A 24812-nucleotide genomic window follows, 5' to 3' on the forward strand; every position below is an offset into this window, starting at 1 on the left:
GCGGCCGCCACGGCCAGGCGCGCGGGGTCCCGCAGCACGGCGGCCGCGCCCTCCGGGGCCGGCGCGGGAGGCGTCCGGGGCGCGACCCGGCGCCCCGCAGCCTGCGGAGCCGCCCGCGCGAGCCCGCGCCCCCCCGGCCTCCCGCCGCGAGGCGGCCGCAGGAATACCGCGAGAGTTGGCCCCCTCCCCCCGCAGTAAAACTGTCAAAGGTGGGAGGGGCGGGAGCGCGCATGTGCGCAGCGCGGCGCGCAGCCTGCGCCGCCCGGACCCCGCGCCCGCGCCCGCGCCCCTGCCGCCCCGGCCCGGCGCGGCCCCCGCCCACCTCCGTCCCGCTGGGCGCCGCAGGTAAGCGCCCGGCCGCGCCCCCGGCCCGGGTCCCGGCGCAGCCCCCCGCCGGCCGCGCCCCCGACCCCGACCCCGCGCGAAGGTCGGGGGGCCGCGCCCGAGCCCCCGCCCGCCGCGCCCCGCCGCGCCCGGAGCCCCCCGGCGCCGCGCCCCGCGCCCCGCGCCGGCGCCGCGTTCGTGCCTCCTCCTTCTCCAGAAAAAGTCGCCATTTTGGTTCACTGCCTTCGCCCCCCCCTCCCGGCGCCCGCGATCGGCCCTTCCGGGGCCAGGCCGGCCGCACCCGCCGCAGGTGACAGGTGTGTGCGAGGCAGCCTCCGGACGCGCACCCCCGCCGCTCCTGCGCCGCCGGACCGAGCCGGGCCCCGGGCGGAGCGGCCCGGACCCTGCCGTGGTTCCGCTGCCTGCGGTCAGTCCGTGGTGCCCCCCAGGCGCCCGCGCAGAGCCCACCTCTTCGTCCCCGCTGGGCCCTCCAGGAGGGTAGAAGCCCTTTCTCCTGGTGCCCTGAGTCACAGGTCTCTGCCTCCTATGCCAGCCCTGGCCCCAGGCCCCCCAATTTTGAATTCTCCACCGGAGCTGAAGACAGACTGGAAAGGGGGGTCCCAGCAGGCACCTGCACCGAGGGCCCCTTGGGGTCATCATGAGTCTGGGGGGACTGACGTTGGCACGTCTCCTTTGGAAGTTGCAGTGTGAGGACTCTGAGAAGTTTGTTTAGACCTGTCTAGACCCATACCTCTCTCCAGGCCCAGGATATGGGCACCTCCTTGGCAATGGTCAGTGACCGTCCTGACCTCTGACCTTAGCCTGCCCTGTGAGTTTCTGTATCTGGTAGGCACAGTAGCGCCTTCCTTCCTCTCCTATCTAAGTTAGTTAGAAACTATCAGGGGAGGGATCACCTGGCCACACAATCCCCCCACCCACCCTCTTCTGTGGCCCTGGGTGTTCCTGTTGAAGGACCCAGCAGGACTGAGCTCAGTCCCTCCAGTTTTTATGCCCATGGAGAACCAGCTTAGGCTGCGCAGTGTTCCCTGTGGCTGGTGGCTTGTGGTCTCTGGAGTGGTGCTGGTGGCCCTGTAGATGGGGGACAGAGAGGCTCCAGAGGGCGGGAGCGAGGAGGTCAGCCAGCACGAGGCCTCCATCTGGGTTGAGGGGCCCCAACAGGAACAGAGAAAGGAATCATATAGGATGGATCTACAAAACCAGGTGCCGCAGGGTCCTCTGTCCTTCATCTGCCTCCACCCCTCTTGCCCTTGGAGAGGGACGCATGTAGTTGGGGAGTGGGCTAGGGACCCTTGGTGCCCACATTGGCCATCTTCCATCTCTGTCTTGGGGAGAAGGGTCCAGGGGCACTTGCCTGGGTAGGGTGGCATTGCCTTGGGTCTGGGTGGGGCTGTGAAGGAAGGTGTCCCGCGGTGCCAGGCCGGCACAGCCTGTGTGCCATCAGCCATGCTGGTGTCGTAATTGGCCTCCAGAAGGATGTTGTTGGCCTCCTTCTGCCCAAGCACTCCACCATTCCTGGGGTCACCTCGCCCTGTGCTGGGTGTGAGGTACATGGTTCTCTGCACCGTCTGGGACTGTGTCTAGGACAGAGGGAGCCCATCCGACCTGGTGAGGGCTCAGGACAGGGTTAGATCCTTCCAAGCTGATGGTGTCTCCTGGGGAGACCTCAGCTGGGCAGTCACTCCCCTAAACCAGAAGTCCCCCATCACTTGCTTTCCCTGTAACCAAGAGCCCAGGCAGGCAGGCTCCCTTTCCTGGAACCAAAGAGCAGGTCTCTCTGGGGGTGGGGTGCAAGGACAGTCATTCCAAGTCCTGAGTTAGTCCTAGTAGGCCTCACAGGTCTGTCTACTTGCTCTGCAGCAATGACTGACCCCTTCTGTGTTGGAGGCAGCCGCCGACTCCCGGCGTCCAGCAAGAGTGGGCCTGGGAAGGATGGCAGCCGGAATGAGGTCCGTCTTCCTGTGCGGCATGACCCACCAAAGCTGGGTAAGAAAGGTCATGCCAAGGTCAACTCCAAGCTGTCACGGGGCAGCCAGTGCTGAGTGTGGGCCACGTCCCAAATGTCCAGCTCCTAGGTGCCAGGTAGCAGCCTGGGTTCCTGAGAGCCTTCCCAGGGTGGGGCAGCCAGGGGTCCTGGATTCTTGTCCTGGGATGACTACAACCTTCCACACAACACACCCCCATGCCTCATTGGTGGGGGGAGCGAGACTCACTCCAGGCCTGACCAGCCTCCTGGATAGCAGATAAGGCTACAAGAAGCACAGCCTCCAAGCCATGATGTGCCATGTGCTGCAGGGTTGCCGGTGGCCCGGGGTGGGCAAACAGTACCCAGCCAGGCCCCACTCTGCTTTGACCCGGGAAGTCCAGCCAGCGACAGGACAGAAGGGAAGAAAAAGGGGCGTCCGAAAGCTGAGAACCAGGCCCTCCGAGACATTCCTGTGAGCTCCCTGAGGGCTGGGGTGGGGCTCATGCTGGGGTTTGCCGGTTGAGGCCACTGCCCTGTCTTTGCCTGCCGTCCACACATCCAGCACCAAGCTCTCAGCCCACATCAGTGGGCCACTCTGTGCCTCAGGGATTTATGGGGTGGCCTGGGGCCCCTTGAGCAGGTCTAGTGCACCCTCATGGCTCAGGGTGGCCTGGATCTTGCTCCGGTCCCAAGATCTAAGGGCTCCTGCAGCCTTTCTGCCCTGTAGGCATGGGCAGGGTGCTGAGTCTGGGGCTCAGGTCAGCAGAGGCTGGGGTGGCTGAGGAGTCAGCAGCCTGGCCTTTCCTACGCCCAGCTCTCCCTGATGAACCAGTGGAAAGATGAATTCAAGGTGCACTCACGGGTGAAGTGTCCCAACTCAGGGTGCTGGCTGGAGTTTCCCAGCATCTACGGGCTCAAGTACCATTACCAGCGGTGCCAAGGGGTAAGGGGCTATGGGCTGGGGAAGAGGAGGCCTGAGCCCATCCTGCCCCAGCTCTTGGCTCGGGGTATGTCTGCACAGAGGCCTGGGCGGCCCATCCCACGCCTGCCCTCTCCACCCAGGGTGCTATCTCAGAAAGGCTGACCTTTCCCTGCCCCTTCTGTGAAGCCGCCTTCACCTCCAAGACCCAGCTGGAGAAGCATCGGATTTGGAACCACATGGACCGACCCCTGCCTGCCCCCAAGCCTGGGCCAGTCAGCCGGCCAGTCACCATCAGCCGGCCTGTTGGGGTCAGCAAGCCCATTGGAGTGAGCAAACCTGTCACTATTGGCAAACCTGTAGGTGTCAGCAAACCCATCGGTATCAGCAAGCCAGTGACGGTCAGCAGACCTGTGCCAGTCACCAAGTCAGTGACGGTCAGCAGGCCTGTGCCAGTCACCAAGTCAGTGACGGTCAGCAGGCCTGTGCCAGTCACCAGACCAGTGACAATCAGCAGGCCTGTGCCGGTCACCAAACCAGTGACAGTCACCAGGCCCGTGCCGATCACCAAGGCTGTGCCAGTCACCAAGCCCATACCGGTCACCAAGTCTGTGCCCGTCACCAAGCCAGTGACAGTCAGCAAGCCAGTGCCAGTCACCAAACCTGTGCCAGTCACCAAACCGGTGACCACAAACAAACCGGTGCCGATGACAAAACTTGTGACAGTTACGAAACCTGTTCCAGTCACAAAGCCGGTGACGGTCAGCAGGCCCATTGTGGTCAGTAAGCTGGTGACAGTCAGCAGGCCCATTGCCATCAGCAGACATACACCGTCCTGCAAAATGGTGCTGCTGACCAAGTCTGAGAATAAAACTCCTCGTGCAACGGGGAGGGCCAGTGGGAAGAAAAGGTACGGGGTGCCTTCTGGGTTGGGGGTAGGGTACTCCCCAGCTGCAGCCTGGGGTAATGGCCCACAGTGAGCCGTCCTGCCCCTTACCTCAATGCTTCCTGCAGGGTTGCAGATGGCATGGACACCTGCCCTCTTCCACCAAAGCAGGTGAGGTCAGAGAATGGGGAGTACAGCCCGTCCACCACAGGCCAGGGCTCAGCCTTCCAGCCTAGCACAGACCCCAGCAGTGGCCCCCTTTCTCTGGGCAGCAGGCCCTTGGGGGACAAGGAGGCACCAAGGGCCACCGGCCCTGTGTCCCTACCTGAAGAGGGAGCCGAGCGCACGAAGCACAGTAAGAGGGGGTGGCGGGGGCAGGGCAGGGGCAGCAGCCAGCCTCCCAATGGTTATTTGACCAGCCTTGGCCCTCCTTTTCTCCCCTGAGTCAGGAAGGAAACAGAAAACACCCAAGAAGTTCACGGGGGAACAGCCATCCATCTCAGGAACCTTTGGACTCAAAGGTGAGGCCCCAGTCAGCCAGGCACCCCTGGGACTGGGCCTATGCACAGGTGTGCCCACACCCTTGGCCCATACCTGCCCCACCCTACATGTGCACACAGGCCTGGCCAAGGCAGAAGACAAATCCCGAGGCTACCGTGCCAAGAAGCAGGAGGGGCCAAGCCCCGAGGACTTCCGGAAGAAGGTGCCAGCCCCTTCCAGCACTGTCAGCAAGGAGGTGCTGGCCCCTGTGGCCCATCCAACCCCAGGTGGGACTACTTTGTGGCAGGCCCTAGGCCTGGTCTTGACTATGAGGCGGATCCTGGACCACACAGGGAGGGGGGGCTGAGTGTGGACCATGGGCTCTGTGCTTGGCGTCTAGGGCATCCAGGAGCCTGCCATAGCCCCTGAGACCCTGGCCCTGCCCCACAGGTGGCCCTGAGGAACAGTGGCAGCGGGCCATCCATGAACGGGGGGAGGCCGTCTGTCCCACGTGCAATGTGGTCACCCGAAAGACCCTCGTGGGGCTCAAGAAGCACATGGAGGTGTGTCAGAAGGTAAGGCTTCCCCTGGGGATTCCAGGAGGAGGTGCCCCAGAGCAGGTTTTCATGAGTCACATGTCTGCAGCTGCAGGATGCCCTCAAGTGCCAACACTGTCGGAAGCAGTTCAAGTCCAAGGCCGGCCTCAACTACCACACCATGGCTGAGCACAGCACCAAGGTACACCAAGGGGCCCAGCTGCCATCCAGCCCTGACCACTGACCACTGACCACAGGCTTCCCACTTCATCTCACTCCACCCCACCTGCCCAGCTCTGACACTGACCTTTCATTACCTCACTGTGCCTGATTACGGAATCTGTGGCTCCGACACGGGGCAGGGGCAGGGGCCCTATGGGGATACGGGCACTGAGGTTGGGCCTGCCCCCCAGCCCTCTGACACCGAGGCCTCTGAGGGGAGTGAGCAGGAGGAACGTGAGCGGCTACGCAAGGTGCTGAAGCAAATGGGGAGGCTGCGATGCCCCCAGGAGGTCAGTGGGACAGTGTGGGTGTGGGGACAGTGTGGGGCCAGGCACAGCCCCTTGCTGGCCTCTTACTGACCCCTGACCCCCAGGGCTGTGGGGCCGCCTTCTCCAGCCTCATGGGCTACCAGTACCATCAGCGACGCTGTGGGAAGCCACCCTGTGAGGTGGATAGCCCCTCCTTTCCCTGCACCCACTGCGGCAAGACCTACCGCTCTAAGGCCGGCCATGACTACCACATGCGCTCCGAGCACACGGCCCCGGTGAGTGGCAGGTCTTCCTGTCCTTCAGGCACTGAGCATACATGTCCCCACCACGCTTGCTTATGTCCCTGCCAAGACACATGCCTGACTCACTGCACCTGCAGACCATATGGCTCCTGTTGTTCACCTTGGCCTCCTCACCCTGCAGCCTCCTGAGGAGCCCCAAGACAAGCCCCCTGAGGCTGAGGACCTGTTGGGTGTTGAGCGGACCCCCAGCGGCCGCATCCGTCGCACGTCGGCCCAGGTTGCTGTGTTCCACCTGCAGGAGATTGCGGAGGACGAACTGGCCCGAGACTGGACCAAGCGGCAGATGAAAGATGACCTGGTGCCCGAGACGGCACGGGTGAGCCGCCTGGTCTCTGAGCAGGACGTGCCTCCAAATGGGGTCACCTGTGATAGCCCTGCCCCCGTGACCTGGGCCATCGGCTGACCTTCCAAGGTTCAGATCTCCCTGCCGAGGGCACAGTTGAGGGCCTCTTTAGGGCAGTGGGGGTGTCATTGTCAGCTCTGCCCGTTGCCTGGGCTCACCCTCATGCCTACCTGTTTTTACAGCTCAACTACACTCGGCCAGGCCTCCCCACGCTCAGCCCCCAGCTGCTGGAGGCCTGGAAGAATGAAGTCAAGGAGAAAGGCCATGTCAACTGTCCCAATGATGTGAGCTGGGGCAGGCTGGTGGGTGGGCATGGGGACACTGGGACTTAGGGACAGAGAGCCCAGATGTGGCCCTGGGTGGGAGCCTTCCAAGTGGCTAGCCTGCCTGTGGTCCCTGGACCCCTGCAGGGTGCTCAGACAGAACCCTGTTGGCAGAGAGGCCTCGACCTTAGCCTCAGAGGCCCAGCCTGCCCATATCCCAAGGCTCCTGTGGTCAGGCCCCTGACTTGTCCAGAGAGGCCCAGAGTCCCTGGGCTGGGGTAGGGGCTATGCATGTGTGAGGGGCTGCCAGGAGATCCTTCCCATGATTGTCTCCTGCCCCAGTGCTGTGAAGCCATCTACTCCAGTGTGTCCGGCCTCAAGGCCCATCTCACCAGCTGCAGCAAGGTGAGTCCTAGGCTTCAGCCATGGCTGATAGGTGCTCAGCACTCCCCTCAGGGATCCCCACACATGGGACATGCAACCTTGCCCTCTGGGGCAGCCTCCTCCATGAGCCCAGGGACTTGCTGGTGTCCGTGACCAACCTAGCCTAGGACTCTTTGCCATCCCCTGCCCTAGCCAGAAGTCAGTCAGTCCCCAGTTGGTCCGCCCACCAGGGCTCCTCTGTGGGTACAAGTGGGCATACTGACCTAGCCAGATAAGCTGTGGTCGCCTTACCCTGTAGCCGCAGGTGCGGTGGAGTCCTGGTCCAATGTCTGGTCTGGGCTGCCGTCTCTTGCAGGGAGACCACCTGGTGGGAAAGTACTGCTGTCTGCTGTGTCCGAAGGAGTTCAGCTCCGAGAGTGGTGTCAAGTACCACATCCTCAAGGCCCACTCGGAGGTGGGTGGCACGGCCTGTGTGGGACCCCTGGGGCCTGTGGCTGGCCCATGGAAGGCACTGTACCAGGGTGGGGTGGTGGGGTGATGTTTGAGTGAGAGGCCAACATTGAAAGATCTGGTAGCTTTTCTTTCAAGTGGCTTCCAGCTTCCCTAGGAGAGCCGAGAAATTTGGGGACCCCTCTTCTGTCCCAGGGTCTCCATCACTGCTTTTTTCTCCTCAGAACTGGTTCCGAACTTCTGCAGACTTGCCTCCCAAACACAGGAGCCAGGACTCATTGGCACCCAAAAAGGAGGAGAAGAGTCTGGCAGGAGGGAAGAAGCGGGGCCGTAAGCCCAAGGAAAGGCCCCCTGAGGAGCCTGCACCCAAGATTCCCCCCCACCAGGATGACTGGCCCCTAGGAGGCAGAGACAAGGGGACCCGGGGCTCCACTAGCCGGAAGGTGGGAGCCAGCAAGGCACCCGAGAAGTGAGCATGGTGGCTGGCAGGTGATGGGGGCCTGGTCCCCACACTGGCCAAGCCCTCCTCTGACCAGGGTGGGGTAGCTAGCTCTGGGACATCCTGCCCTCCAGTTTCCCACCCCCACCCCTGCTTACTCTTTGTCCAGTGGGGGCAGCCAGCCTGCTCTTCTCCCCGAAGGTGGCCCTTCCCCTGTGCAGGCTGCTACAGGGCACATCTAGGCTGGGGCTTCCTGAGAAGGGCCAGTGGCAGTCACAGAAGTGCAATAGCCTGGAGCGACATTCATGGGCCTGGCAGAGTCTAGGCCCTGGAGGGGCAGAGGGAGAGTCTACGACCTGGGCCTCAGCGCCATGAGGGTATGCAGAGTGGTCAGATGCCTTTTGGCCCTGGCCATGCGAGCCGAGTGCCCCATCAGCTTCCTCAGGCCCAAGGCTTGGGGGTCCCTGGTTCTAGGCTGATGAGGGTACCTGAGCAGCCTCGCCTCTCTACCCAACACTGGAACCCCAGCACCCCCAGCTACCTCCCTGGACAGACCCTGAGTCTGACCGCTGCCATGCTGACCTGACAGTTCACCCCCCTCACCCCTCCCTGCCTCTGGTTCCTTTGCTTCTGTTCTCTACCTCTCCAGGTCCGTCCTCCCCCGCCTGTGTGAGCCCTGCTGTGTTTGGGCCCCTGACCCACTAGCTTGTGTCCATCCTGGAGAGGAAGGTGGCCCCACTGACGGGCTCTCTGCCATCCCCTCTGGTGCTCCCTGCTTGGGGCAAGGGAGGGCCTCTGGTTTTCCATTTGCTGGGCTGCAGGAGTTGGGGCCACATGGAGCTTTGCTGATACCACTGGTTGGGATAGCCTGATAGGTTAGGGATGGGCCAGTCTGGGCCCTGGGGCCATGGGCATGTGGGGCAGGGAACTGGGCCCAACTCTGAGGAGTGACCACTGCAGGAATCAGCCTTCTGTCTGCTGGTCTGGTTTGGCCTGTGGCCAGCCTCCCAGGGGAGCACCCTACCCCTTTTTATACCTGCCCCTTTGTTTATGGTTGTGTGGTCTTTTGATATGGGAGCTGAAGGCCTGGGAGGGGGCTTGGCCAAGGTCACAGTGGGTTGACGGGGAGCTCGGGGCTGTCTTGGCTCCCTTTGAGGCCCTGAGAACAGCTAGGTCTGAAGGTTGGGCAGGGTTCAGGCTGGAATTCAGGGTGCCTGGAGGAGTTGGCCAACAGCTGTGGCCTCCTCCCTGGGCCCCGCCTTCCAGCTGTGGCTGCCTGGGGGAGGATGACACTAAGAGTTGCTGGGTTTGAATGGAGGCTGTTTTCCACTGGGGGGCGGGGGTGGGCTGAGGGCTCGGCCTTGCCGATCCTGGATGATGTGAATTTTGATATTTGCCCGTGTGCTTGTGTCTCCTGGGTGTGTAGTGGATGCCAGTCTTGTTGCTGTGACAAGTAACAACCTTTTTTTATTCTGTTTTTTATACAAAAACTTACAACAATCTGACATTTTGGTGCTAAGGGTTTCCTGGTGCCGATGGTGGATCTGGGGTATGGGCTAGGGTCCCTGAGGTACCTCCCCTGCTCAGGGAGGCAGTACCAACTGGGCACCCCTCTGCACCCCAGCTGCCATCCTCACCCAGCCCTGGAGAGGAGGGGCTCCAAGCTAGACTCCGCTCTCCTCACCCTGTGGTAGCGGGACAGGTTCCCAGGGGCTTTGGGACCAGGTCACTGTGCTGCCTGTCTCTGGCTTCTTTGTCCAGAGGCTCTGATCCTGGGCAGCCCTGGCCTGGTGGTGTAGGGAGGGGGTGTAGGCATGTGGACTCCTCCCCACTCACATACATGGGCACATGGGAGTGACCCAGTGTCCAAGTCAAGGTGGGGCAGCATGGGCTGGGCTTTGGGAAAGGAGGGCTTTCTTTCCTGTGCTGTCACTATGGTGTATAGCTGGTGGAGGTGGGGTCAGGCAGCCCCTGCAGGGGCAGCCTCAAGAGGGGAGGGGGAAGTAGGCGCTGACGGGAACCCCAGGTACACTTTCTCTGCCCTTGTCACCAATGGCTGGAGGAGGTTGGACCTCAACACCTCTACTGGGGACAGCCGCCCGCCCCGGCCTCTCAGGTACTTGGCCCTTGGGGAGTGGGGGGCTGTTTTTTGCTTGGGGGTGTTTCCAGGTCACCCTCCAAAGTCCACAGATGGTCCCTGGTGTGGGAACCCCATCTAGATGTGTGGGAAGAGGTGGGGTCCTGGATAACTTGATGTTTAGCACTTTAACCCCCATCTTTGTCTTTAAAGTGGGTGTGGGGGCTGCTGCCAAAAGTGGCTATTGGGTTGGACCCTTGTCTCCCCCTTCTTCCCTCCCTGCTTCCCGCACTCAGTGGCAAGCTGGTCTGCAGAGACCTCTGACGGGGGCAGAGCCCTGGGTGGTTCAGCAGGATCTGCCCACCTCCCACCCTGGCGGGAATACAGCCAGGTAACTACCTGGCCTTGACTGACACCTTCAGTGAGAGGGACCAGAGTGGCAGGCTCCCAGGGTTGGTGGGCATGGCCTCTGCCTGAGACCCAAGCCCTGGGCACAAGGCGGAGTCCCTTTCTGAAGATCTACCTCTGGCCTAGCCCACCCCCTGCCCTGAGAACAGGAAAGGGGCTGACTAAAGCAGCTGACACTTCACACAAAAATAGGATGCACTTTATTTGCTTGTGCAAGGCAGATGAGGGTGTGTCCTGGTGTGACCGGTGGCCATCCCAGCCCTAGCCCCTGCCCTGCTGTTCCTGTGGTTCAGAAGGGAAAGAACTGGTGCACCCTGACCTGCGGAGGGCAGGGCTGTCCCAGCGTTTCCTCGCTGTGCCTCAGGAGGCTTGTCCAGGAGCTCTGAGGCTCAAGGGGGCCGGGCAGCACCTCCGGCCTGGCAGCCACGTGTCCTGTACTTTGGGTTTCTTGGTTTGTTTGTTTTTTAATGCCAGTTCTCCGTACATAAGTGCATTTTGAAAGAGAGGTTCCAGCTATCACTTGTAACCATATATATACATATATATTCTATCTACAAAGTGTTTATTTGCAAAATGTTTTGGTGAGCTAGGGCCCTGCCCACCTCGTGGCCATCTGTCCCCGGTCCTCGTCCCCGCCCCCTGGCCCTGAGTGGCACGGGGGCGGGTCATCAACTGTATGTATTAAATACGACTGTATCAAATAAATGTTTATTGATTTTTTTCCCCCCAGGGATTGTGTGCGGCTGCGTTTGTGGTAACACGCCGGGTGGGGTCCTTCCCCGGGCGGCCGGTGCCCGCACGTGCCGGGCTGCCGGACTCCGAGTCCCGGGGAGGCCCAGCCGCACGGCCTTGTGGGACTTGTAGTCCGCGCGGCGCGCCTGCGGACGAGCGGAGCGCGGCGCCGAACTACAGCTCCCGTGGCCTGTGCGCCCGCAGCGGCCCCTCGCCCAGCGCGGAGGCCTCGGAGCTCCATGGCGGCGCCCCCGGCCTCCGCCGATGGCCCCCGCTCGCCCCCGCCGCCCCCCGCAGCCGGAGACCGAACGGATCGGCCGGTGGCGAAGAGCGAGGCCGCCTGCGAGGACCGGTAGGCGCGGCGGCCGAGCGCGGGCCGGGGTCGCGCGCCCCCCTCCCGTCCGCGTGGGAGGGGCGGCCCACGTGAGCCGCAGGACCCGCCCCAGCTGGTCCTCAGGGGCGCTGCCCGCGGGCCGGGGCGGGGCGGCCCGTCGGTCCCCGCGGCGCATGGCCTCGCCGCACTCGACCCCGGCCGCGGTGGGAGGCCCGGGGGCGGGGGCTGAGCCCGGAGCTGGGCGCTCGGGCGGAGGCCGCGCCGGTGGTGCGCTCCGCACCCCGAGGCTCACTCTGTTTCCCTGCCGAGTGCACCGGCCCGCGGGCCCCCGGGCCGCAGGGTGTGCCTGCCTGACGCTTCGAGGTGGTCGGTTGGTTCTGGGATCCGCCTCCGCCCCGCCCGGAGGCCACGGGTCGTGATTCTGGGGGCCAGGTGGGGAATGGCGCCCTCTGGCCGTCCCGCCCTGTGGGGGCCCTCGAGGCTGCCGTCGGGGCTTTGCCCGAGGGGACTTGCGGGGGTGGAGTGGGGGAGGAGCCGTTCCGTACCCCGGCTGGGGAGGCGGCGCCAGGGAGGGGCCCGGGCCGAGCCTCGCTCTGGGCCGGGGGGCCGGGGGGCCGGGGCCGGGGGCCGAGCCTCGCTCCGGGCCGGCCGCCTGCCCCTGACGGCGGTTCCTCGCTTCCGGGTCCGACCCGTGCCCGCGGGAGGCCGGGGTGCCCGCGGGAGGCCCGCTTCCAGCCTGGGCCCCGGCGTCCGCCTGGGCGGTCTGGGGGCTGCAGGGAGCGGGTCCCGGAGGCCGCCGGGCAGCGACGGCGCCCCTGCTCTCCTGCGGGAGGGTCGGGCAGGAAAAGGCTGCCTTGGCCTGAAGCAGCATCTTGTGTCCTCCCGGGCTCACACCCTCCTAGCGAGCAGTGACTAAGAGCTTGGTACACGGCGACAGGGCCTAATAGGCCCTGAGTTGGTGACACCTGCTGATTCCAAAGAATCTTTGATTTAGCCAAAGATCAGAGAGGGCAGAGCCAGATAAGTTTTTGAGCAAAGCACTCCCTGAGGACAGATTGGCGTCAGCTACCATGCGGGCCCTGCCCTGTGAACAGAGCAGGGGAGCCAGGACCTGAGAGCAGTGAGTGGATTGCAGGGCAGTGAGTGGAGGAGGTCTGCCCTGGAGCTGCCTCTACTCAGGACTCCTCCCTGACGCTGGTGTCCACGGCTCCCCCACACTGGTGCTTGTCCCACAGTCCATGCAGTCCCAGAGGGCCCTACAGCTGCCTCTAGTGGAGCCGGGGTGTCCCTAAGCCTCTCCCTGCCCACTGTTCCAGCTTCTTCCACACTGCAGCCTCACCCCTGTGGTCTGCCCACCTTGCCATTTCTCGTACCCCTAGAGGATCAGCCCCATGAGGACAGGGACCTCAGACTCCCTTATAACTGGACATGCTGGTGGATGAGTGGGCGCATGTGGCAGTACCTGCGCTCCTCAGGCTGTGTCCTGGTTTGGTCCAGGTGGAGTTGGAGCTGCAGCTGTGGGGTGCAGGGAGGCTGACTCAGAGCAGCAGGAAGGAGGGGTCCTGCCAGGGAGATTTCAGGGTGGTGGGTGGGGCTGCAGCCTCACAGACCCCCATTCCTACAACTGCCCTGAGAAGGCCACCCTGAAACCTCTGTCCCTGAGCTCATCTGGGACCCCTGAGGCCTGGCCCTAGTGAACCAGCTCCTCCTTACCCCCCCCACCTCATTTTACTCACCCGGCAAACTTCCCTAAACCCAATGGAATGTCAGACAGGAGTGAGGCCATGAGTACTTGTCCCAGCTCTGCAGCCCTGTCCAGGACAGGTCCAGCCTCCCTGAGAGTGGGCCATCTCTTGCCTGTCTGCCCAGGCCAGCGGTCAGGAGGGAAGCTCCTATGGGCAAAGACAGGCAGGCCAGTCCTGCCTCCAGATGCCTCTGGTGGATGCAAACACAAACCCATGTTACCTGGACAGCCAAGGGAGGTCCCCATGCAGAATTTTCTCCTTTGAGGTTCTTAGAGCTATAGCGATGTTGTCGGAAGCTGAGTCAGAAGGAAAGCTGACATTCAGTGGATTGATGGGAGGGAGGAGGCTGGGACCTGTGGATGGAAATCCCTGTACAGACCTGAGGACACATACTTTAGTTGACCCACCCTTTCTGAACCTGCTCTTCCTCCTGCTGCCAGGCTGGGGAGTGGCTGTGTCATTCTTCCCCACCAGTGATGAGCGTCGACTGGCCTTGGGGGACATGCCGGAGCATAGCTGTTGAGGGGGCGGGGCGGGCAGTTATTCTCAGATGCTCAGGAGAGTAGAGTTTCAGATTTGTTTATGCTTCTAGAAGGCACCTTGGGGACAGGGATGGTACGCCCAGCTCAGCATTGACATTCAGCTCAGCTTGGCCAAGAGATACCTCAGATTTCCGTGTTCCACTGGGGGCAGTTGGCTCTGCAACTCCAGGCAGGCCAGAGGTCTGACCCTCTTTCCAGGGTCTAGGGGGATACATGGTGGTCCTCACCAAGCACTGGGCCAATAGTGTGTCAGCCTGTGCACCAGAGGGGCAGTTTACACCCCAGGCTGGCCTATTCTCCAGCAGGGTCAGTGCTATTAATATCAGGCGAGCACACAGCCCCAGTCGGGTGATCCGCTTATGCCTGTGACCTCGGTCCCTGGGGCTGGTGGTGAGTGCTGCTCCTTCAGCACAGCTGCTGGCTCCCTGCCTCTCAGTGGGCAGCCTCTGCCAGCCAGTGGTCTGGCCCCACCCTGGCTGCCCACCGTCTGTGTCACCCACCCATGGAGGGGCAGTTCAGGGGGCTCCTGAGTTGTCTAAGGGGGCTGCTGTGGGTCTAAGGCAGTGCGGTGGTGCCCCTGCAGACACCTTGGATCACCCTGTGTCCAGCCATGAGCAGTCCCCCAGCTTACCCTGGCATCAGGATCTCGGGGTGCTGGGCCCTTGGAGCGGAAGGCAGGTGAGTAGCAGGCCTGTGGTGCTGCAGCTGGGCTGAAGAGACCGGCCTTGGCTGTGTCTTGGGCAACTCTTGCTGTATGTAATCAACAGGAAACAAATGAGCCAGGCAGGTGCTTGGGGGTGGGCAGGGCCCACCACCCGCAGGCAATGGTTTTGCTGGTCGCTGTTCATTGCAGTCAGGTCTGCATCTCCCAATCCTTTGGCTGAAATTACCTGTCATCATAGCCAGAGCACCTTGTCCACCTGTGAACAGGGAAATGAGGTCTCCTGTGTGATTTTCCCAACTTGAAGTCAGTCCCACTGTGAAAGGAGTGAGGCTTTGTCCCTGGCTCCCAGAGAGATGGGCTTTAGAGAAGGCCATGGGGCTGGGCCTGGCTGCAGACCTGGCCTGACACCGGTTAGGCCCTTGACCAGCTGAGGTGGGTGGATTTCAGGCAGAATATCCATGGCCCACTTTCCCCTCTTGCATGGGAAGTTGTCTGCCCCAGGCTGTTTGCAGCATGAGCCTCAGAGGTCGTCCTTGCTGGTAGTTGTCATCACCTCTATAGGATAAGGAACAGTCACAGTAGGGACCTGAAGGCTCCCACAAGAGAGGCCACCAGCCTGGTGTGAGAAGCAAGGAGGACAGGAGCAGTGCCAGCCTCAGACCTCCATTGTCGGGTCAATTCTGCGAGGCTGTCCTCGGCACTGGTACACCCTTGTTGGCCAGGCCCTGCCCCTTGGCAAACCATGATTTCTTGGGGTTTTCTCCCTGAGTAGAAGGGCACAGGGGGGAGGGGCCTCCAGGGCCACTCAGAGCCTCCCTGCCGCTGGGATGGCTCCATCTGCCATTTCCAGGGTGTGGAGGTTGCTTGCTGGGAAGGCTTCCAGGTGAGCAGCCAGCACTGCCCTCTGACCGGGCCTGGGGACACCGTCTGTCTCCTCATGGCTCTCGCTGTTGGTGGCAGTGCCATGGCCTGTCCCCAGGCCCACTATGCCACCTGGGCACCTACTATTTGCTGTACTCAGCCCCACGGCAAGTGTCAGCATGGGTTCTGAGCGAAACACGACGGGTAATGGCTCTCTCCACAGAGGTGCCACAGACTTGGCTGATTATATCCCGTACCTGCTCTCTGCGTTGCCCTGGCAACTTCTTCCCCCAGGACTGTGCAGGGTGCCTCCTGTCACACGATGGCTTTCTTGCCACTCACACGTGTGTGGACACTGTTCTCTGTGCCCTCAGAGCTGCTGATGTGACTTGTCAGGTGTTGGGCCTCAGCTAGCTCCTTCTGTGCCCCCCACACCTGTGCACAAACACCATCCTGGCACCGTGGGTTGTAGTGGTGACAGACCATGGTTTGGCCTGTTTTTTATAACAAAGGGGCACATACTTATAAGACATTCAAGCATCCTGTTCCAAATCTCGGTGCCCAGGTGCACTTGTATGTCCCACTCACTGCGGTTACTTGACGGGCAGGCAGGTTGGCGATCTCCAATTGCTGGTTCTCACATGGACATCTTAGAGTTGCTTTCTTACTCAACCCATGTCCAAGACATCTGTGTCCTGGTCCGTCTCAGGCCTTTCATGAGCAGGCATTGAGCCAGGTCGCTCAACTACACGGACCTCCCCAGAAGCCTTCCCTGACGGGTTTGGGGTATCAGGCCAGTAACCACACCACAGCCCTGACAGAGAGGTCAGCATGTCCACTCCCACAAGCAATGCAGTGTGGTGATAGCTGGGCACAGGTGCTGTCTGCCTTTTCTAGACTGAGCTTCCACCTTGCAGGCTGTGGGGGCATCCCCCCTCTCACTGCAGTTTGCAGGATGCAGGAAGATGAGAATCAGTGGCCTCCCCACAGATCTCCCAGCCCAGGGTCCCCCTCCTGCATCCACCCACAACACTGTCCCTCCGTCTTGGTTTGCTGTCCCTCTGAACTTGCGTGAACAGTGACCAAGGCAGTGTGGATGGGCAGCAGGCGGGTTTCACGTGCCATCTCAGCTGTGCCCCTGTGCCTGCATGGGGTGGGTCATAAGGACGGCCATGCTGGGCCTGGCATCGGTGGCAGGTTTGGTGCCCCTGGGCTGAGGTGCGTGTGTGCTCCTACCCTACAGCAACAATGCCGAAGCCTTGGACAGGCTCCTCCCGCCCATGGGTGCTGGGCGCTCACCTCGGAAACGCACCACCAGCCAGTGCAAATCAGAGCCGCCCCTGCTGCGCACCAGCAAGAGAACCATCTATACAGCAGGGCGGCCGCCCTGGTACAATGAGCACGGCACACAGTCCAAGGAGGCCTTTGCCATCGGTAAGCTGGCCGCCCCCTGCCTGGCCACCCCCAGCAGGTGGGCGAGGAGGGCCCCACCCTCTGGTGCCAGCGCTGCGATTCTGCTGACCTGCACTCTCAGGAAGAGGTCAGGCCTGGAGAGCAGTTTCCGGTAGTGGTGACTTGGTTGGAAAGGGCTGTCCTGGCCCTGCCCACCCAGGAACCCAGGTGTGAGGACCACCTGCTCTGCTCCCCACTGCAGGCCTGGGTGGTGGCAGTGCCTCTGGGAAGACCACCGTGGCCAGGATGATCATCGAGGCCCTGGACGTGCCCTGGGTGGTCCTGCTGTCCATGGACTCCTTCTACAAGGTGAGGGGTGCCCCATGTGTGTGGCCGCCATCCTGAAGGCCTGCTGCCCCTGCCCTGCCCTGAGTGGCAAGCACTGCACCCCGCTTCTCCCCACAGGTGCTCACCCGGCAGCAGCAGGAGCAGGCTGCCCTCAACAACTACAACTTCGACCACCCGGACGCCTTTGACTTCGACCTCATCGTGTCCACCCTCCAGAAGCTGAAGCAGGGCAAGAGCGTCAAGGTGCCCGTCTATGACTTCACCACCCACAGCCGCAAGAAGGACTGGGTAGGCCTGGCAGGCTGGGCTGTGCGGGCGCCTGGGCGCAGGCAGGATGGGCCCAGCTCAGGCACCTTCCCTTTGCAGAAGACGCTCTACGGCGCCAATGTCATCATCTTCGAGGGCATCATGGCCTTTGCTGACAAGACTCTACTGGAGGTGAGGGTGGGACTCCAAGACCACCCCTTCCCAGCTCCCCCCGCCCCACCCACCCGTAGGACTTGCTTTAAATGCCTCCTCCGGACAGGGCCTGTCACTCACCCTGTCCCCATGGCTTGCGGTCACCTGTCCCATCCAGTGGTGCAGTCCCAGGGTGTTAGGTGAGGAGTGGCGTCTATCCCAGGAGGGGGTCAAGGACGTGGGGTTGAGCAGAACAAGCAGGCTTGCCACCTGAGAATATGGAAATACCCTTGGCAGCAGCCCAAGGGGTTGCACTTCCTCAGGTCTGGGTGCAAGCCCCGGGCCGGTACCTTGGTTTCCTTTCTGTCCTCATCTGCACACCCCCGTTCCTGTTGGTGTTCTCTCTGCCATACTCAGGGTCCGTGTGGTTGCCAAGGTCACTGTGATGTTGGGGCTGGTGGGGGTGGTTCACATGTGCGTGCTGGTGCCTGGGAGGCAGGTGGCCTCCTATATCTGTGTGTCTGCACAGGGCGCTTCTGACCCCGGGGAGGCATGGCACAGCTTGTCCTTCCTGCCAGGCCACAGGCCACACCTCGGTGGCTCTCTGTCCGGCCCTCCTGAGGCCCGTGCAGGAGGCCTGTGCTCACAGCCAGCTCTGTGCTTACTATTCCTGTGGCAGTTCTGAGGCTCAGGTCCAAAACTTGCTGCCCCCAGCACCACCTGGGCTCCTTCAGGGTTACCTACTGTGTGATGAGTGTGGAGACAGACCCCGGACTCACCAAGCCCATCCCCGGTGTGACAGCATTAGCGAGGAGTATCCAGCTCGTGCCCTTTGACTGAGCCCAGCTTACAACACCACCTGTCCCCCCACCCCCCGGCCCACACACACCACCAGCCAAATCCTCCACCTGCCATGTGGCCTGGCCTGCTTGTGGTCGTGACAGGGCCTCGGCAGGGCTTTCGCCTGCCGGCCTCACCCAGCAGTGGCTTGCTCCCTTCCAGCTCCTGGACATGAAGATCTTTGTGGACACGGACTCCGACATCCGCCTTGTACGGCGGCTTCGACGGGACATCAGTGAGCGTGGCCGTGACATCGCAGGGGTCATCAAGCAGTATAACAAGTTTGTCAAGCCAGCCTTCGACCAGTACATCCAGCCCACCATGCGCCTGGCAGACATTGTGGTGCCCCGAGGTGAGCATACTGTGGGTTGACAGATGGGGATGCTCTACCCATCACCCTCCTTCTGGTGTCACCCTCCTGCCTTCCCCACCCCAGGGAGCGGGAACACAGTGGCCATCGACCTGATCGTCCAGCATGTGCACAGCCAGCTGGAGGAGGTGAGCCAGCCAAGCCAGGGTCCCGTGTCCCAGCCCCACCGGCCCCCTGCCACCACCACCCATAGCCCCTGCTCTAGTTGCCTTACGTGCTTCCTGTGTCCTGCTTAGTCAGCCCTATGTACTGCAGACATGGCCACAGTTCCCTGAGAAAGTGGGAATCAGGTGCCCCCAGCGCTCCCAGCCTCAGCTGGGCCTTCCACAGAAGGGGCCACTCTTATCCTTCCCACCCTTTGGGAGGACTGTTGGGTTTTGGTGCAAGTCCCACGACCTGAGCACCCTTGAGAACCCTGACCAGAGGTCACGTGTTCTGGGCTGGAGGCCTGAGGCTCTGCCTGCCCAGGTCAGAGGGTGCCCAGGTCAGAGGCTATAGGGAGCTGGCCCCTTCCTGTGACTGGCAGTCTACTACCTGGGACCATCCCTCCATGGGGGCTGTGGCATGTGCATTCCTGGGTGGGGTGTCTGGATGGGGCACACGGCAGCAGCAGGCTGTCCGGTGACTACGAGGTGAGCATGCTGCCATCATTGACGCATCACCTGTTCCCTTGTCTCCTGTGTCGCTGCCGCAGCGAGAGCTCAGTGTCAGGTAAGCTATCTCATACCTGTCTGTACAGACGGAGGCATTCCCAGCATCCATGGGGCTAGGAGCCTGGGTTGTCCTCACCCACTGTGCCCACCTGTGGCAGCTCTGCTCCAGGCACAGAAGGGGGTGTGGTGACCCCCACACTGCTTCTGCCTCCCCTTCTGGGCAGATGAGGAAACTGAGGCACAGAGAGGTTAAGGGACTTGCCTAAGGTCACACTGAGTCCTGACCCTAGGCTGGCCAGACCTCTCTGGAGGCTCCTTCCCAACCCCAGAGGCTCAGCTGTCCTGAGCCAGCACTACCTGACCCCAGGGTGGTAGCCACAGGCATGTCCCTCAGCAGCACCTCTGCCCCATCAGAGGGACCAGTCTGGACAGGCCAGGGCCATCCTGGGAGTCCTGGAGCTGCACCTCTCTCCTGTCTGCACACAGTGGGCAGCACAGGGAACCCACCTACAGCCTGGGCTTTCTGTGGAGTCAGGACATGCTGGACTGAGCTACCTGTTGGAGATCCCCCCAGTTCATGCTCAGAGCCCCTAAGCTGCCACTGTGCTGGAGCATCCAGCTTCTGCCACTGTGTGGGTCCTTGGGCTTACCCAGGCCTGGCACACACAGGTCTCATCATGTCAGGTCCACTACAAGCCTCTGCTCTGAGAAAAAGTTTCCAGGGTTTCAAACTGGAGAAAACACCTAAACACGGCCCAGCTACATTTTCCTTTCTCTGGTCAGCCAAGGAAATAGCAGCCAGCAGCTGGCGCCCACCTCCAAAGCCCCAGGAAGTGTTCGTGGGTAGGCGGGATGCCGACCCAGCGCTCACACCCTCCTGGGTCTTCCTGCTGCCTGGCCCCCACCCGCCTTTGCTTCTCCCCAGGCCAGCTGACGCTGCGGGACCCTGTGCTTCCCTGCTGAGTGGTCTTTTCTCTGTTCTTTTCCTTCTCTGTAAACCCTGGGGTTACCTGCCCTGTTCCCTCCCCGACACATTCTTCACCTGGCGAGCAGAGGAAGCTGCGCTGGGATATGTGAGGACTGAGTGCAGTGCGCTGGTTGTGGTGCCCTGGTGGGCTGTGCTGGGGCTGCACCTGCCTGCCCCCCTTCCCGCCTGCCTGCCCCCCAGCTCCACGCACATCCCCGCCTGCCTACCCCTCCTTTCCCTCCCCCTACTCCTGCTCCCTTCCCTCCGCCAGGCAGGGGCAGCAGGGGTGGCTTCAGCCAGCTTTGACCCCCTCTCCTGAGGGGCCTCTCATGGGAGGGGGGGGTCAGGCCCTGCCCCAAATGTTCAGCTGTTCCCTTAGGGAGAGGTGTCCTGGGGTGGGGACTCTTCTGTAGGCCTGAGGCCCCACCCTCACTGCCTGGCACCCTGCTTCCAGTGAGGGAGGCTCACCGGCAGCCTTGCTTCCTACCTGATGGCCAGCTGCTCCGCTGTCCACTGTGTCCCCTAACCTTTGCCTTGTCCTTGAGGGGGCGGGGTATCTCCGTAAGGGCCCTCCCTCCAGATGAGCCACGGAGGTGGGGTTCCCACGTGCACATCCTGCCGGCCCCACCACATCAGCCCTCACGGTGTCCGACGTGGGAGGACAGGGCTGTGGGAGAAGACACCCTGCTCCAATCCCCAACCAGTTTGTGTCCCCAGGGCCGCGCTGGCCTCTGCACACCAGTGCCACCCCCTGCCCCAGACGCTGAGTGTCCTCAAGAGCACGCCTCAGGTGCGGGGCATGCACACCATCATCAGGTGAGGGCCCGGGGCGCCGCGGGGGGGCGGGCAGCGGCGGCCCCTTGCTGAGCGCCCGGCCCGCAGGGACAAGGAGACCAGCCGGGACGAGTTCATCTTCTACTCCAAGAGGCTGATGCGGCTGCTCATCGAGCACGCGCTGTCCTTCCTGCCCTTCCAGGTGAGGGCGGGGCGGGCCGGGCGGGCCGGGCGGGCCGGGCGGGCCGGGCGGGCGGGCCCTCGTGCTCACTGGCGCCCCCAACCGCTCGGCTGCAGGACTGCGTCGTGCAGACGCCGCAGGGGCAGGACTACGCCGGCAAGTGCTACGCTGGGAAGCAGGTACCCGCGGAGCGTGGCCTGGGCCGGGCGGGTGGCCCTGGAGGCGGGGTCCAGCTCACGCACACCCTCCGCCCAGATCACCGGAGTGTCCATCCTGCGAGCCGGAGAGACCATGGAGCCGGCGCTGCGGGCCGTGTGCAAGGACGTGCGCATAGGCACCATTCTCATCCAGACCAACCCGCTCACAGGGGAGCCGGAGGTGCGCGGGGCCGGGGCGCGGGGCCGGGGCGCGGGGGAGCCGCCGGGGCGCGGGGGAGCGGGGCGGCCCTGCACTGGGGCCGGGGCGCGGGGGAGCCGCCGGGGCGCGGGGGAGCGGGGCGGCCCTGCACTGGGGCTGGGGCGCGGGGGAGCCGCCGGGGCGCGGGGGAGCGGGGCGGCCCTGCACTGGGGCCGGGGCGCGGGGGAGCCGCCGGGGCGCGGGGGAGCGGGGCGGCCCTGCACTGGGGCTGGCCCTGACGCTCTGGCCGCCCCCAGCTCCACTACCTGCGGCTGCCCAAGGACATCAGTGACGACCACGTGATCCTCATGGACTGCACCGTGTCCACGGGCGCCGCGGCCATGATGGCGGTGCGCGTGCTCCTGGTGAGTGGACAGTGGCCCTGAGCGGCTGGGCTGGGGTGGGATTCTCCATCCTGTCCCTTCTGGTGCAGGACCACGACGTGCCTGAGGACAAGATCTTCCTGCTGTCGCTGCTCATGGCTGAGATGGGTGTTCACTCCGTGGCCTACGCGTTCCCACGCGTGAGAATCATCACCACGGCGGTGGACAAGCGCGTCAATGACCTGTTCCGCATCATCCCGGGCATCGGTGAGGCTGCCTGGGCCGGTCAGCGGGGCCTGGGGGCAGGATGGGCCTGCGTCCCCACCGCAGGGTCTGCTGCTTTCTCCAGGGAACTTCGGGGACCGCTACTTCGGGACTGACGCCGCCCCCGACGGCAGCGACGAGGAGGAGGCGGCCTCCGCGAGTTAGCCAGCGCCCAGCCCTCCGCACGCCTCCCCAGCCGGCTCCTGCCTCCTGGCCGTGCTTCCGGAGTACAGACGTTAATTTAATTTGAAGAAACGTGTTATCGCCCCAGCCAGTGGGCTCATTGGTTAGAGCGTCGGCCCCTGCACCAGAGGACGGAGGGTGCAGTTCCCTGGCGGGGTGGGAGGCAGCCAGGCCCTGTGTCTCACGTTGATGTTTCTCTCTTTCTCTCTCCCTCCCTGTCTTTCCACTCTCTCTAAAAAAAATCAATGGAAAAAATATCCTCCGGTGAGGATTAACAATAACAAAAAGTGTTACCAGTATAACTTATTCCATATGTTTTATAAAATAAATAAAGTTTTAGGGGAAAAATAAAGTTCGGTCTAGCCCATATCGCTCAGTGGTTGAGCGTGGACCAATGAACCAGGAGGTCACGGTTCGATTCCCAGTCAGGGCACATGCCCAGGTTGCGGGCTCGTTCCTCAGTAGGGAGCGTGCAGGAGGCAGCCAATCGATGTTTCTCCCTTTCCCTTCCTCTCTCTGAAATCAATAAAAACATTTTTTTAAAAAATGAAGTTCTGACCAATAAGCTGGGGGCCTGAGAATGCTGTTCTGCTTGGGGACCTGGGCCAGGGATGCCAGCTGCTTCAGTCCCAGAGCTGCAAGGCCAGCATGGAGAGAGATGGAGTCTGGGGACCTGGCCTCTGCTGCGTCCTGGTCAGAGCCCTGCCTTCTCCCTACAGAACAGGCTTTCTTTCCCATCAGGCTCAGTGCCAGATTTAGGAGAGGGAAGAGCTGGGGCCCCTGGCTCTGCCAGATGGGCCCCTTGGTGGCCACCTAGCCTGGACTGGGTCTCACAGAGGCAGCCTGCAGGCACTCCCCCTGCCCCCACCACATGTTTGTACTGTCAGGAGGCCCAGCGGAAACGTGTGTGGGCAGCTGTAGGAAGTAGTGATGAGCTCGTCCCGGCCACTGGTAGGATCCCCAGTTGCAGAAGAGGTGGCCAGACCCTCAGTGGGTCAGCTATGCCCTTTGCTTTGTCCAGCCTGCCTTCACTGATCCTGGGCTCCAAGGTGAGGGCAGGCTTCTTGGGTCCCTCGCAGCTGGTCTGCAGCAGGCCTGCCTGGGTGAGGGTGCACGATATGGATGTCTGGGCTGCTGCAGGTGGGCTGTCAGGCTGCTCAGGCTCCTTCCTCCCCCTCCAGCCCTGGCTCCGGCCTCTTTTCCTGTCCTGGTCTCTTTGGTCCTCCCACCCCCCACAAAGGCCATGTAATGGAAAAGCTTGTTGTGGGGCGGAGACAGGAAGTCACTGGGTGGGGGCCAGGCCAAGGGCAGGCAGATAAAGGAGGGAGGCTTGTCCAAGGGGTGGCCAGGCACCAAGGACAGAGGACCAACACAGGGCCCAAAGGCCAGCAGGAGGAGCTTTTCCCCAACCTGGTGAGTGCTTCCCTCTCCCATGTCTCCAAGCCCACCCCCTCCTTTAATTCATTCATTCACTCATTCTTGTGCTATGTGCTGGGAACCTGAAGGCTGCAGGAGGCCCTGGCCCTGCTTAGGAAATGTGACAGGGTCATGAGGTGGGGAGGATGCCATTCTGTCAAGCCAGGTCTTCCCAGATGAGGACTGGGGCGAGCAGTTAAAAAGTAGCTGGGCAGGGGTAGGTCATTTGTGGTAGGGCCCCTCAGAGTCCAGCTAGGGGCTGAACAGCTCCCAGAAAGCAAACTTTCCACACATGCACGTGCCAACACCACCACAAACATCTCGTGCAGCAGCAGAGCATGTCCACAGACATGCATGCACATGTGTGCCAGGAGGAGAGGGCCAGCTGCCCCCACCCCACTCAGCCACCAGCCCCTGCGGGAAGACAGTCTCCCCTCTCTTCTTGAGGGTCAGTGGGAGCCTGTCTCCTCCAGCTGGGGTCCCCTCATCAGAAGCAGCTCAGGGAGGAGGCCAATTCACAGGTAAGGGGACTTGGGCCCATTTCCTGCCAGGGCCCCATGGGGTGGTGGAAGTGGGTCACCTTCCAAACAGTCATTGGGGAGGGTCTCTGGGGGCCAATGGGAGGAGGGGCAATTCCTCTGGCCCCTGAGAGCCTCCCAGTCCCAGGATCCAAGGTCTAAGATTGTCCTGGGAACAGCACTCAATGCAGCTGCTGGACACATCAGGAGGGTCCAGCTTGAGAAGACTCAGTGGTGCTCTCAGGGATGGATGAACCCACCCCCAGGAGACACCCACCCCCAGAAAGACCGATTGGGGGTTGGGAGCCAGGTTGCCCTTCAGCTGCCTTTCTGGGCACCTGAGCTCCTCTCACCTGGAGGAGGGAAGAGAGCTGTGAGGGGGTTGCATCCTGGACATACCTGCAGAACCTGGTAGGGGACAGTTGGGAGGGATGCAGACCTGAAGCCACTCCCTGAACTTGTCCAGAAGCTGGACAAGGACACTCAGGTTGAGTGTCCTTGGGGAGAAACCTGCCTGCTGAGGGCTCTGCTAGCAGCCCCTGGGCAGTGCCTCCAGGACTGCCCAACCTGAGAATGGTGTCTCCAGGGTCAATCTCAGGTTCGTCAGCCTGTGAGGTGCTGCCC

At 62.4% G+C, this 24812-nt stretch overlaps 2 protein-coding genes and 1 long non-coding RNA gene across 19 annotated transcripts; 2 read left to right on the top strand and 1 right to left on the bottom strand.

Annotated features, from left to right (window-relative positions):
- Positions 1–228: 228 nt before the first annotated feature.
- On the top strand, positions 229–10483 carry ZNF512B (zinc finger protein 512B). 5 transcript variants are annotated; one of them, XM_081148970.1, is made up of 17 exons: positions 229–345; positions 2203–2328; positions 2638–2780; positions 3123–3251; positions 3371–4137; positions 4242–4468; positions 4563–4634; positions 4734–4880; positions 5044–5168; positions 5239–5331; positions 5543–5641; positions 5725–5895; positions 6044–6238; positions 6448–6549; positions 6871–6933; positions 7268–7366; positions 7587–10483. In XM_081148970.1, exons 1-17 carry the CDS (start codon positions 231–233, stop codon positions 7833–7835), a joined length of 2922 nt encoding a protein of 973 aa, XP_081005096.1. In that variant the 5' UTR covers positions 229–230; the 3' UTR covers positions 7836–10483. The 5 variants fall into 5 exon arrangements, with proteins under 5 accessions (XP_081005096.1, XP_081005100.1, XP_081005099.1 ...); XM_081148974.1 differs by lacking the exon at positions 3123–3251 and having other exon boundaries at positions 264–345; XM_081148971.1 differs by lacking the exon at positions 229–345 and adding an exon at positions 556–641 and having other exon boundaries at positions 4563–4880.
- Positions 10466–14990, bottom strand: LOC308562630. The gene is made up of 3 exons (XR_013999641.1): positions 14530–14990; positions 14271–14389; positions 10466–13450 (listed from the first exon to the last, which is right to left on the bottom strand). It is a non-coding gene; the product is annotated as an uncharacterized lncRNA (long non-coding RNA).
- On the top strand, positions 11003–22814 carry UCKL1 (uridine-cytidine kinase 1 like 1). Of its 13 annotated transcripts, XM_081148985.1 has the most exons (16): positions 13986–14029; positions 14223–14317; positions 16408–16598; positions 16819–16925; positions 17022–17192; positions 17271–17342; positions 18306–18495; positions 18580–18641; positions 20220–20239; positions 20851–20949; positions 21016–21109; positions 21205–21267; positions 21344–21466; positions 21742–21849; positions 21918–22074; positions 22157–22814. In XM_081148985.1, exons 2-16 carry the CDS (start codon positions 14250–14252, stop codon positions 22234–22236), a joined length of 1605 nt encoding a protein of 534 aa, XP_081005111.1. In that variant the 5' UTR covers positions 13986–14029; positions 14223–14249; the 3' UTR covers positions 22237–22814. The 13 variants fall into 13 exon arrangements, 12 of the variants coding, with proteins under 12 accessions (XP_081005107.1, XP_081005106.1, XP_081005105.1 ...); XM_081148981.1 differs by lacking the exons at positions 13986–14029; positions 14223–14317; positions 20220–20239 and adding exons at positions 11003–11370; positions 19208–19224; XM_081148980.1 differs by lacking the exons at positions 13986–14029; positions 14223–14317 and adding an exon at positions 11003–11370.
- The last annotated feature ends 1998 nt before the right edge of the window (positions 22815–24812 follow it).

The sequence above is a fragment of the Miniopterus schreibersii genome (genome assembly GCF_964146895.1).
Source record: "Miniopterus schreibersii genome assembly, chromosome: 10".
NCBI classification, from domain to species: domain Eukaryota; kingdom Metazoa; phylum Chordata; class Mammalia; order Chiroptera; family Miniopteridae; genus Miniopterus; species Miniopterus schreibersii.

What these genes read in the sequence shown, in the direction of transcription:
- ZNF512B (XM_081148970.1), top strand. Translation starts at nt 231, where the DNA reads ATGTGCGCAGCGCGGCGCGCAGCCTGCGCCGCCCGGACCCCGCGCCCG. An exon ending in TGGTGCCCGAGACGGCACGG is followed by an intron (nt 6,239 to 6,447) that starts GTGAGCCGCCTG and finishes CTGTTTTTACAG; the next exon opens with CTCAACTACACTCGGCCAGG. An exon ending in ATGTCAACTGTCCCAATGAT is followed by an intron (nt 6,550 to 6,870) that starts GTGAGCTGGGGC and finishes CTCCTGCCCCAG; the next exon opens with TGCTGTGAAGCCATCTACTC.
- UCKL1 (XM_081148975.1), top strand. Translation starts at nt 11,258, where the DNA reads ATGGCGGCGCCCCCGGCCTCCGCCGATGGCCCCCGCTCGCCCCCGCCG. An exon ending in CCATGGACTCCTTCTACAAG is followed by an intron (nt 16,926 to 17,021) that starts GTGAGGGGTGCC and finishes TTCTCCCCACAG; the next exon opens with GTGCTCACCCGGCAGCAGCA. An exon ending in TGCACAGCCAGCTGGAGGAG is followed by an intron (nt 18,642 to 20,219) that starts GTGAGCCAGCCA and finishes CCTGGCGAGCAG; the next exon opens with AGGAAGCTGCGCTGGGATAT.